General features: G+C 44.2%; 1 protein-coding gene across 1 annotated transcript; it reads right to left on the bottom strand.

Moving 5' to 3' along the window:
• Positions 1 to 2,011: 2,011 nt before the first annotated feature.
• Positions 2,012 to 2,939, bottom strand: LOC123424523 (ribulose bisphosphate carboxylase small subunit, chloroplastic 1). The gene is made up of 2 exons (XM_045108152.1): positions 2,745 to 2,939; positions 2,012 to 2,637 (listed from the first exon to the last, which is right to left on the bottom strand). Exons 1-2 carry the CDS (start codon positions 2,886 to 2,888, stop codon positions 2,257 to 2,259), a joined length of 525 nt encoding a protein of 174 aa, XP_044964087.1. The 5' UTR covers positions 2,889 to 2,939; the 3' UTR covers positions 2,012 to 2,256.
• Between the last annotated feature and the right edge of the window lie 10,282 nt (positions 2,940 to 13,221).

Here is a 13,221-nt window from a genome sequence, read left to right as displayed (position 1 = left end):
GAAGAAGGACCCTGAAGTTTCGTATGTCCATGATAGACTGAAAGATGATCTTTGGACCTCGCTGATGACAAATTTCAGCCTACCGCCTGGGGAGGATCCGAATAACAAAGTTATAGAGAGAAAGGTCAAGGCGTTTGCTCTTAAGAAGATGCCAGAACTATTGAAAAACTGGAGGAAACATTTGAACACAAAGTTTTTCGAGAAAGACGAAACTCTAGAGTTCGTCAGTCAATACAAGAAGATCAGAGATCACTGGACCGCATTTGTGGCCTACAAGAAATCGAACAAGTGTAAGCAAAGGTCAGAGACAAACAAGAAAAATGATGCATTGAAGAAGTATCACCATACCACGGGGTCAGGTGGCGACAGCAAAGCCCGGCCGTTGTGGGACAATGTTGAGCAAGACCTGCTTGCTGAAGGGTTCCAACTAGTGACATTGCACTGGCCAGATCGGTCAAGGACTTGGTTCTTCGGGGTTTGGGGAACTTTGGACCCAGAATCAAGGAAGTGTGTTTGGACGAACGAATTACTTGCAATACCCATTACCAAGCTTGAGGATGCATTCAAGGCAGCGCGGGAAGGAACTATCATTCCCCATAGAGAGAAGGACGAGCTGACAAAGGCCCTCGGGAATCCCGAACACCCTAGACGAACACGAGGCAAATCATGCTCTGTTCCGTCGGTGCATGGGTTTCCCGAAGCGATGGTTATAGAAGCCGACAGAGAAAGAAAAAGAGTAAGCAACCGAAATGCAGAAGCTCACTGCAAGATTAGCGAAACTAGAGGAATTTGAGATCCAGCGAGCTACCGGCCAACCATCTCAGCGGCACGACGATCCTTCCTTAGACGGACGCAATAGACCAAATTGAATTAGAGGAAAACACCATGTTGCGATTCGCAACATCGTGTTTTCCTCTAATTCAACTTGGTCTCTTGCATCCATCTAATTTGTATTGATGTTGGATGTCGTTCTTCCAAAATTTGTACTGATGTTTTATATCAATATGTGTACCGCGTGGTCGACCCACGCGTTCACAGATAAACCCCCATCTCAAAAAAAACATAAACCACAGGGCTTAGCAGTGCTAGCGCATGGCTGCCTTTTAGTCCTCGTTGGTGTCACCAACCGGGACTAAAGGTCCCCACCCCCAGCGCACTTGCTGCCACGTGGTGGGACTTTTAGTCCAAGGTCGTGTTCAACCGGGACTATAGCTCATTTCTCTACTAGTGTATGAGATATTTATGTGGTGTCTGAACTATGAAACGTTTTGTATTTTTACATAACTTTGTTAATATAGGATCAAATTGTATACATACATGACAAAGCGATCAAAAAATGCCTGCAAGCCTGTCGTGCTAACGAAAGATGGTCGGCGCTTGGGCACACGGCCGACCCAAAAGAAAAACAGGGCGGACATGCCGTCCCAAACGGTCAGAACGTGGGCAAAACACACATTCATTTGGATCGTCCGGTTGAGGTTGCTCTAACCTCCATTAGATAAATAGGTAAGTAGGTAAGTGTTTTTTTCTTTTTCCTTTGTTCCCTTTGTAAATATTTCTTGCCTGCTTTTGTTTTCATGGAATAAAGGACGGTGGAGCTGTTGCTCCATAGTACTTACAGAAATCCGAGTTTTTTTTCTTGATTTTCACTAGCATGATTACAATCCTTCTCAAGGAGCTCATGCAATGCATGTTCGAGATTTATTCCAATAGATCCATAATATGGTTCGAATGTTGTTGCTATATCTAGTCAGTTAGATGCTTATTATCCAGACCATCACACGTTCTTTAGTAAGTGTCTCTACTAAGAATATGTGTCATCCTATTCTACTAGCAAAAACCGATGAAAATGATGGTAGTGACATGGAAAAGATACCACAATTATTTTGTTATTGATATAAGTAAAGAAACTGAAAATTGCAATTGTCAATCAGTGGGTCTTAATGTCAAATACTGAAATCTTCCACCCACTAGCTGTGAGACATCCATTGCAGTGCTAAATAAAATAAACTTTTCCGATAATTAACAGCAAGACAATGGTCCGCTTGTTGTATATATTATAAATATGACACAGGTGTTGTATATGTGTAGGCGGTGCTAGAATTTACATATGCATATATGCTCCACAACCTATGCTCGTACATACACAGATCATAGAGAAGAAAATTATGCTCTGGTCGGAAAGCAGAGTCGTGGACAAAAGTGAAGTTCACAAAAGACCTTCATACGACATAGGCCATTCTTTCACCTCGTAGTTTATGCCTTGCCGGACTCCTCGCAACCCGGTGGCCTGAAGGCGATGAAGCTGACGCACTGCACCTGCCGCAGGTTGTCGAAGCCGATGATACGTACGTAAGCGTCAGGGTACTCCTTCTTGACCTCCTCCACCTCGTTAAGCACCTGTGTAGCGTCGGTGCACCCAAACATAGGCAGCTTCCACATTGTCCAGTATCGGCCGTCGTAGTACCCGGGGGAGCTGTTGTGCTCACGGAAGACGAAGCCAACCTTGCTGAACTCGAGGCAGGGCACCCACTTGGAGCGGATCAGGTAGTCAACCTGCTTCAGGAGGGCCTCCGTGGTGAGGGGTGGCAAGTAAGACAGGGTCTCGAACTTCTTGATACCCTCAATCGGCCACACCTGAATGATTGGAAATTATGGAACGCTTAACACTTAGTGCTAGTAACTGCTAAGTGCAGTAATTGTAATGTGGAAGAAACTCATATCAGTTTTGTGCCCCGACATACCTGCATGCACCTGATCCTTCCGCCATTGCTGACGCTGCCGAGGCTGGCGCTGGAGCGGCGGCTGACAGGGAGACCAGCTGTGGACTTGAGCCCCTGGAAGGGTGCGACGGTGGTAGCCGACGAAGCCATCACGGCGGGGGCCATGGTACTGTATTAACTGTAGAGAGGAGGATGCCGGCTACACTTGAGGCCCCCATTGCCTGTTCACCACGGTATATATAGCCATGTGAGCTCCTATCTTTAATCAAGATGTGGAAGGGGTGGCTGGCGTTTGTTGGTTGCCTGGTTTCCTTATCTCCCCGGATTAGTGTAAGAGGCATGGCCGTTGGATGCGTTGTGTGTGCCGAAAATTTCAGTCGTCCGTGTCAATGTGGGATTGCCACAAATCCTTTTCCAGCCTTGCATGTACTCTATTATTCTTTTCGCTTCATATTCCGACGGGTAACGCTTCAAAGGTGCACGAAGAAGTTCCTTTGTTGATGGGCGATTTAGGTTCAGTGGCACAGGCACGACGAATGTTAATCGTACATCCTTTATCCACTTTTATATAATACAAACTTGTCAACCAATTATGCTTGCTTGTAAACTTTGGTGCTTCATTTTATAACATTTCATGCAGGTAATTAACATATATTTGCTGCATGTGTGATGTGTGTCATCATGACCTTTTATATGTTTTATTCACAATTATTCATTGGACTACAAAAGTGTTGGAAATGCTTTTTTTTTTGTGAGTAGAAATGCTACTTAATTGGGTGTCCAAGCAAGGTAAGACTTTGTTTTAATCCATAGCTAAAGTTTTAGAATCCTCTGTTGTCCATTTTGCTCTGTCCATGTCGTCCCGAGTGAACTCATAAATTACGTATGGTGAGTCCATCATGATTTTGTATCATCGTTGAATCTAGCCCACAAAAAAGGAAGGGGCCATTAGCTCCCATCCGACGTCGTTGAGTTGAATTATCTCTCATGCGACGTCGTTGGTTGTAATGGCTCTCATGCGACATCTTCCAGCGCAGAAATAGCTTAAGCAACTCAACCCGTTTACGGGGCTGGCTGGCTGTTAGTTAGGCTGAGATTTGGTTAGGAATGTGCTTTGACTGGTGGGGTCCACCTACGGCCACGTCGTCAAGAGTCAACCGTCCACTACTCGATCGGTGACTGTCTGACCATACTCGACTCGATCGTGCACGACTGGGCGAGCAGCGCCGCCGTGTGCATCTTCTCCGGCAGAGGTAGCAGTTTCTTCTTCGCGGTGGTGGAGCGCCTGTCTCGGCAGCGGCAGATCTATTGCGAGTGAGTATTTTCGAAACCCTAGTCCCAATCCCCAGATTTTTGGATAGATCTGTGGCCTCATGCTCTATTTCTTGGCGATTTAGAATCTCGATTGGATAGGAGCGCGTGGGCTGAATTAGATGGAGCGAGGAGACAGTGCTTCAAATCGGTAATGCCGCCCCTCCCTCTTTTCTCTTTTAGCTGTTATCAAACTCGATTTGATAGTGACCGTCTTACACTGCCGCTGCCCGCCATTGACAAAACAGGGGAGGTTCTGGTTCTACCACCACATTCGCAATTATAGTGCATTTTTTCCTGTAAAACCAAGCTTAGTGATGGCAGTGTCCAAGACATTTATAGAGATACCTCCGTGAGGTTGGATGTCGAAGTGCAGATGTTGATCCCCAGGACTTAGAGGGCATGAAGGAGAAGGCCGTGGGAAATTTGGTGGAGAGAATTGGGGAGAGTATTGTTTGGGGTCCAGAACAAGAGATATCTCTGCAACGTTTCGACAACTATTATGGTGAATATGTTAGAATTGAAGATGGAGAATCCATGGTTGCTGAAATTGATCAGCAAGAACGGTGGGCATGCAAACAAGTAACATTTTATGCAGAGCTAATTGATCTGCAAACTAATTCCAGAGTTGGTTATGTGCCATCAAAGATGGCTGCACAGTTGGAAGATGATGTGTGGGTTTCACAAAAGAATAGTATGTTGGCATTGTTGACTGAACCGACTGTACTAGATGATGATACAGGGATTGATGCAGATGGAGAGGAGGGAACCCATGGTGCTAGGAAGATTGTTGTTGACTGGAATGTAGTAGAGTCCAATGAAAAAACAGATTTGGTAATTGCACCAATATCTGACATTGATATGGTTGAAATGTTTGGCATTCAAGTTGATGACAAAGATAAGGAGAAGGATGACAATTCTTTGCCTGCTGGTGGTAACACGGGCCTAGAAATGCAAATAAGGATGAACAAGAGCTGATGAGAATGGCTGCAGATGATGTGGATGATACAAATGATAATGAGCTGGTTTGTTTGTCTGACAAAGAGAACCCAGTTATTGAGGTGGGAAAGTTGTGGCCAAGCATGGTTGAGTTTAGGATGTCTTTCAGGACCTATGCAGTGAAAAAAGAGTTCGAGGCCAAGAATATGTGGACTGATCGAAAGAAATTTTATGCTCGGTGCAAAGGTTATGATGGTGGTGGCAATGCTTGCAAATGGTACATATCTGCCAGACTACAACCTGATGGAAGTAGAGTAACGGTAAATCAAATACCACACGAGCATACATGTATGACCACTTCACAGAGAGTTTCAAAGATGACATCACAACTTTGGATTACAGAGAAGATTACTCCTATTTTAGCCAAGACTCCAAACAGTACTACAAAGAGGCTTAAAGTTGACTTGGAGAAGCTATACCCCATCCAACTGCAATATACCATAGTGTGGAAAGCAAAACAAAGGGCCATGAAATCATTGTATGGTGACTGGGAAAATACATTTAGGATGTTGTATAGTTTTAAAGCAGAGGTGGAGAAGAGGTCACCTAGAAGCGTGGTGGAGATGGATACAGAGGTAACAGAGGATGGCAAGGTTTTTTCAGCAAGTTTTTTATGTGTTTGAAGCCTTGCGTAGATGGATTTGGGCGCATGTGGCCGGCAGCAAGATCGTACACCGGAGAGACACATTCCTATCACCTTGGTAAGATATTGACATCATGTAGTGATAATGAATTTGCTTCATGGTTGAACAACCACCATTCTCTGTTGTGGTACAGATCAGGTTTTAATACTGCCATAAAATGTGATCATATCAATAACAACTTGGCAGAAAGTTTTAACCACAAAGTGAAGGATTTGAAAGACTTGCCTGTGCATGACATGGTGGGCCAAATAAGGATCATGATCATGCATTTGTGGGAGTTGAGAGGAAAAATTGCTAATATTTTGGAAGGGGACAAGCTTCCAGCAGTGGTACAACAGGTGGTCAACAAGAGTAGAAATCTTTCACATCTATCTATTGAGAAATCTTCCTTGTGGGGTGCAGAAGTTAGAGATACAAAGAGTGACAAGAGGCACGTGGTAAATACTGAGTTGCATGAGTGCACTTGCCAAGAGTGGCAACACACTGGAAAACCATGTGAGCATGCAATACTTTTTTTGGCATCTAAACCCAGGTTAAATATGCACCCCTATTTGCATGAGTATTATTCAGTACAAAAATCCAAAGCTGCATATCCAAGTCAGATTCCTGCACTGACTGACCAATCTCAGTGGCCTGAGGTGGAAATAGAATTTACCTTGTGTCCCCTGTCACTAGAAGAAAGGTTGGGAGGCCAAAACAGAGCAGATTCAAAGATTGGTTTGAGAAAGGTGGTTGTAGTAGGAAGGGGAAAAGGAAAAGAATGAAAATCCCAAAAGGGCTCAACAAGGTAACAAAAATAGGTGCAAGTTGTGTGAGGTACTTGGGCACTGAATTGGTTCATCCAAATGCATCTACACTCCTCAGAGGCCAAAGTATTTTTATGTTACTGTTTTTGCAAGTTTTGATTTTGCTACTTGTTCTAGGATCTAACCAAGTGAAATGCTTTATATCTTAGGAGGAAGCGTGCAGAAAAAGGCCCACCTCTTGTTGTTGAACAATGCTGGCCAGTGAAAAAAGCAAGACTCAATGGCTTTAGAAGGAAGAGAACTATTACTGCTGAAACTGTTACTGTTGAACATGAGCTAACTGAAACTGTTACTGCTGAACATGAGCAAACTGAAACTGTTACTGCTGAACATGAGCTAACTGAAACTGTTACTGAATCTTTTTTGCAGGCGCTAGGACAATCTGAAACTGTTGCAGATGAAGCAACTGTTGTGCTGACATGCGTGGATGTTGTGCCATGTTTGGAGATTGTGCTGCCAAGTGTTGAGTTGCAAACTGAAACTGTTACTAAATCTGCTTTGACAGCTGTGTTGCCATGTTTGGAGGTTGTGCTGCCAATTGTTGAGTTGCAAACTGAATAAGTTGAACAATGTGTGCCATCTACTCAATCTGCAGAAGTGCAAACTGAAGAAGTGGGACATGGTCAGGTGCAAAAGTTGAGGGGGCCTAGTGGAGTTGTTGGCAAGAATACCAAATGTATCAGCATCAACAAACTGTGCGCCGTGGAACCAAACAGTGGAAAAAAGGAGAAGAAATCGAGTGGTAGAAAGAAGCAAAAGAAATAGAGTCGAAATTATTCAAATGTGATGTGATTTGATTTGAAAACTTAAATTTGTTGTCATTTGATGTGAAAACTTATGTTCTTTGATGTAAAACTTCTGTGCTATTTTGTTGATTTGACATGAAAATAAAATTCAAATTTGAACCGACATTCAAATTTGAACCTATCTCCAATATTTTTGGAGTTCATTTGTTTGTTTTGTGATGTTTCAATTTTTTATATACTACTATGCACTTTAGTTCATAAATCCAACCCTTTTTGCGAAGTCCAACTCATAGTCACTGAAAATGTTGTCCAAACAGGCTCCAAAGTAAGGGAAAACGACCCCATTTCTAAGCACGCTTTTTTTAACCTTCTCAAAATCACCCAAAAAGATTTTCTTAGCTTATATTATACCTATATAGGATCAATACGAAGTATCACCTTTTTTTGAATAAGTATTCATATTATTAATTTATTTTTGAAAAAACACCCTTTAATACAAAGTCAGCAACAAAAAAAGTTTAAAAATTTAAAATGAAAAAATAACTTGAGATCCTCCTTAGTCACTCCAAAATGAAGCTAAGGTGAGGTTTTGTGATATTTTTAATTTTCAAAACCTGAAACCCTCTTCTCACTCTTTTGAACTCTATGCAACCTGAGTCGAGATAGTCCAATTTGTGAAAGTTTTTTCATGCAAAGATCATTAAATCAAGTTTATCATTTTATATCATAACTATGTAACATAACAAGACTAAATGCGCTGGTTTTTCATTTTTTAGATTTTTTTTTGAATTAGTTACACATAGTTGAATGTTCAGTCAAACCTTTCAAAACCATGTTGACTTCCTGCAAACCCCATCTAACCCTAACACCTTCTCAAAATCACCCAAAAAGATTGTCTTCGCTTATATTATACCTATATATGATCAATACGAAGTCTCACCTTTTTTTGAATAAGTATTCATATTATTAATTTATCTTTGAAAAACACCCTTTAATACAAAGTCACCAACAAGTTTAAAAATTTCAAAATGCAAAAATAACTTCACATCGTGCTTAGTCACTCCAAAATGAAGCTAAAAGGTGAGGGTTTCTGTTTTTTTGAATTTTCAAAACCTAAAACCCTCTTCTCACTCTTTTGAACTCTATGCAACCTCAGTCGCGATAGTCCAATTTGTGAAGGTTTTTTTATGCAAAGATCATTACATCAAGTTTATCATTTTATATCATAACTACGTAACATAACAAGACTATATGCGCTGGTTTTTCATTTTTTAGATTTTTTTTGAATTAGTTACACATATTTGAATGTTCGGTCAAACCTTTCAAAACCCCGTTGACTGCCTCCAAATCCCATCTAACCCTAACGCGAAATGTCCACCGTCGATCTAACCCTAATGCCAAACTGCGGCCGTCGGATAGGCCACGGGTGTGGGGGAGTATCTCAGTGACCGTTGGGCCGAGCGGATAACGTTGAGCGGGGGAGCATCTCAGTGACCGTTGGGCCGAGCGGATCGGCCCGGCAGAGCCTGGTGTGCGTCGCAGCGAGATGGGCCACCCTGCATGCCATGCAACGGTGTCGCAACCTAGCTATTCTGCCAAATGAACACAGTCTAGCCGCCATGCAGCAACGCATTAAAACGGGCGGCACGGGCGCAGCGGTACATCGCATCTAAGCTGTTTTTAACAATTGCATGCACGAACCTCAGAACACGGGACGGACGCGTTGGTGACACAGTTTTCACGGCAATTAAAAACGAAGCATCTCGCCTGTGCCGCCCGTGCCTTTTTGGATGCTCTGCCTTTTTTTGCACGCCCATTAATTATTCCACCACGCGGAGGAGAGAAAATGATCAATCGTGTACATTGACTACGGCTGCAACGGGGCTATAAAAGGGCACCATATCCTCATCCCTCTCACACTCACCTCTCAAGCCTCCTCCTCTTCTTCTTCTTTCCGAGCGAAATCCAACCCGCACTCGAGCCACGATGCAATTCAACGGCCGGACCTACCGTCGCCCTCGCACCGTGCCGGAGAGATAGTTCCCGCCCGGCGAAGTGGTCGAGAATGGCCAGAGGATCTGGGCCATCTCAAGGTGGAGGGGCCCTAGAGAGTTGGCTAGCTTCTTCCTCCACGCCGGCTACCGCAACCTCCCTCCGGGCACTCCGCCCATGTTCCACCTCCACGAGCAGGTCGATGGGAACCCCAACGGCTTCGTCATCGGCCTCTACGTCACCTTCCCCAACCGCTACGACACGTACCACCTCCTCGGCCAGGTGTTTTGGTGTGGATGCGAGTTCATCGCGTTCACCACCTACAACATCTTCACCAACTTCCACCACATCTTCCCCGAGCCCAACGACATGCACGCCCTCCCCTACCAGATGCCACCCCCGGAGAACAGCGAGTGAGGGGCGCCGACGAAGGAGGGGCCAAGGAGACTTCTGCTGGCCGAGGAGTCTTCTGCTGGCCGAGGAGTGTTTTTATATTTTTATCTAGTAGTTGGGGCGTGTGTGACCGTCTTTTTATATTTTATCTAGTATTTTTATATGTTGTATGCTACTAGGGTACCTGATGCCCCTTATATTTTATGTTTTATGTTTTATCGTAATATTTCTATCTAGTTTTATGTTTTATGTTTTATGCATTATGCACTATATTAGGGGCTGTTTGGATTGTCACTATCTTTGCCGGAGAACCATGAGTGAGGAGGGAAGAACATTTTTCACATAAACCTAAACCCTAAACCCTAACAACCTACTCGGAACATATCAATGTTTTATGCATTATGCAATATATTAATGTCTCCCGATAGAAACGACAGAGAACTGCTCGAAAACACCATTGCACAAACTTTGAAAACACCATAACAACCTACTCCCCAAATGCGCTTTTCGAGGCTAACTTTGACTTTGACATGCAAGTCATATTATATGCATTAGTCATATTATATGCGGACTAAAAAGAAAAGGAGGGGGTATATGACATGCAAGTCATATTATATGCATTAGTCATATTATTCTTGTATGCGGTCAAATGATACTCCCTCCGTTTCGGTGCACATTCTTGTATGCGGACTAAAAAGAAACGGAGGGAGTATATGACATGCAAGTCATATTATATGCATTAGTCATATTATTCTTGTGTGCGGTCAAATGATACTCCCTCCGTTTTAGTGCATTAGTCTTATTAGAAGGTGCACTGCAACCTAGGCACGTAGAGATTTTAGACGTGTTTGGTTTAACTCCATGTAGATGTGTATGCGGGGGGTGGAATAACTGCATGCGGGGGGGGGGGGGGGGGGGGATAAAGCCCACAATTTTCTCTCCATGCAGATATGTATGCGGGGGATGGAATAAGTGCATGCAGTTCTGTTCGCCGGGTCTCCACCAGTGCATGCGAGATTGTTGAAGCGCACCCTGTAAACTGTGACGGAGGGAGTACTATAATAAGCGATGGTTTCCTATTCGGCCCTGTGCACTTTTTTTTGCACTAGATACAACTTATTTATCAATGGACCTGCATATATCGATGTCAATGACCGTGTGCACTTTTTTTTGCACTAGCTACACCTTTTTTGTCAATGGACCTGAATATGTTCTATTCGGCCCTGCCTACCTTCTACATGGGCCGGGCCTTTTCGGGGAATTGTCGACGAACCTTTTTTTTTCCTTTTTTCCCTCTACCACCGAAACTGAAACTGACGACGAACTGCAGAACTGTAAAAACGGGGCCGAAACAGAGTGGAGAAGACGAGAAAACATGCCGAATTCGTACATCGCAATAGTTTTATTCAAACATCCATATCATTACGATTACAGATGATACCCGATCTATTCACTAACGACTAATTATCATCACATAAACAAATGCGAGAGAAATTACACAAACATAAAAAATTCCGGCCATCAAATTGCCCTGCTTCTTCAATTCGATTAGTTTCTTCATCTTCTTATTGAGCTTCTTCAGCTCTGCCATCCCTGCTGCATCCCCCACAGTAGCACGAATGGAATTGCCAGATCCAGGGGCCCCAGATCCAAACTTCTCCGCCTCCAACGGTAAATCGAGCTCCTGTGAAGCACCCTCAAGTTGAATCCGCTCTATGTACTCATCTAGCCACTCAAAATGGGCGCATTGCTTCAATTTCTGAAATCGCAAAGATGAACCCTAAATCCCAAATCCGATGAAAAATATGAAATTGGGGGACAAAAACCGAAATTGGCACATTGAGAAGTAAAATATCACCTTTCCCTGCTCTTGTTTGCTCTCGCATTTCACGAATTCCCGCCCAAGGTTGCCATTCTTGTCGGTCGTTGTGACTAGCCGCTTTAGGGGTGCGGTCCGTGGACATGCAGGGCACCTTGTCATGGGCACTTTGCCGTAGCGCGACCATGAGCGGTGGGAGGCTGAAGCGGAGCTCGACATTGCTAGGTCGCGGCCCCGAACAACGTTGATGCCCGTCGTCGCCGGAAAATAAGAACAACAACGGTCGGGGAGCGCGGCGAGGATGAGAAGGTCGCGGTATTGCTCTTGTACCAATGCTGAGCTGGATAAGTTACTGGATCCCATGCTGTGGGTCCCGCTTTGTTACGTAGGGGCTCACCTGATTCGAGTTTTAAACATGTGGCTTTCGATTAGGCAGCAGTGTCGCACGACAGCTATTTCTGCACTGGGAGATGTCGCATAAGAGCCATTACAACCAATGACGTCGCATGAGAGATAACACACATCAAAAACGTCGCATGGGAGCTATTCTCCCAAAAAGGAAGATGCGTATTCATTCATTTCATGATGATGAAGCACCCTGCAAAATGATGCGATCAACCATGACCTCTTAGTGGTATGGCAATCACGTAGATGAACATCGTGATCACTACGGATCGAATAGACCAGAGTGCATGCATAGTCTCTGCTTGATGCTACGTCGTACGATGACTCGTTCCTCACCGGGAGCGGATTCGAGACCTGGCGCCATGGGTGCCTAAGGTGGAGGTTGTTCAGGGGTGTTTGGCCTCATGCGGAGTGATGCTCGGTACGGTGGCTGAAGCGTTTGGTCTCATGCGGAGTGGCTCGTTTTTCTTTGGACGCGGGTGAGTGTGGTTCGGCCTAACAATGGTGCACTGTTGTTCCGCCTAGTTGTCTTTCTACCGAATGTCGACCTCTTGGATCTGATCGCTGACGCATTCCGGTCTTCCCCCTCAGAGATCTATACAGAATGACGTTTGTCGTCCCTAGATATCTAGACCAGAAAGGCTCCTGTTGCACGCGCTAATATTATTATCAAACACAACGCCGAGAGCGCGTGGCGCGAAGCTTCGATTTCTTACGGGTGTCATGGGACATGTCTATGTTATGATTTCTAAGGCTTGAATAGAGGTGGAGAAAGTCATAGCCGTTGTGATTGGAGGTCTTAAGCTTTGATGGAAGGGTCTATTGGATGCGATGAAGACTATGTGGGAGGTGTTTGGTGACTTGCAACAGCGGTCTCAGCAAGCGGGGGTGGCAACACTGGAGGACTTCACCTTTTGTGGTGGTCCACGAGTACCGAGTTTTGATTCCGAGGGTGAAAACTAATGGTCAGGCCTTTATCGGTTATACCTGGCAATGGGTTTGTTGAAGGCATTGTTTTGGTAAACTCACACTTTATTTGTTGTACATGGTAATGGCCTTGTTGCAGCCACTGCCATATCTATTTCAAAGGTTGTGGCCGTCGGATGCATTGTGTCTGCTCGAAGTTTCAGTCCTTCCTGTCATAGGGTGGTTGCCACACAACCTTTTTCCAGCTTTCCTTATTTTTGGTTTCATTTTAAGCACAAGGTTTCTTGATTACTAATTGTCTAAGGATGCCATTTGAGTGGTGCGGGAAAAATATTTTTCATTTTATCATAAGGTCTGCTGGCTCACTCTCTTCAAAATGTTCATAGACGTAGAGTGTGAGTGTGTACATCGAAAGGGATGGTGTACATGCATGTATGTGAATGTCTGCATTTGTAA

This window comes from Hordeum vulgare, chromosome 2H (assembly GCF_904849725.1).
Source record: "Hordeum vulgare subsp. vulgare chromosome 2H, MorexV3_pseudomolecules_assembly, whole genome shotgun sequence".
NCBI classification, from domain to species: domain Eukaryota; kingdom Viridiplantae; phylum Streptophyta; class Magnoliopsida; order Poales; family Poaceae; genus Hordeum; species Hordeum vulgare.
The sequence above is the reverse complement of the archived record's forward strand: the minus strand, read 5'-3'. Positions and strand labels throughout refer to the sequence as shown.

Bases quoted from the DNA above. Each gene is read 5' to 3' on its own strand.
- LOC123424523 (XM_045108152.1), bottom strand. From the start codon at position 2,888: ATGGCCCCCGCCGTGATGGCTTCGTCGGCTACCACCGTCGCACCCTTC. The intron at 2,638-2,744 runs GTATGTCGGGGC...CCAATCATTCAG, and splicing joins GAAGGATCAGGTGCATGCAG to GTGTGGCCGATTGAGGGTAT.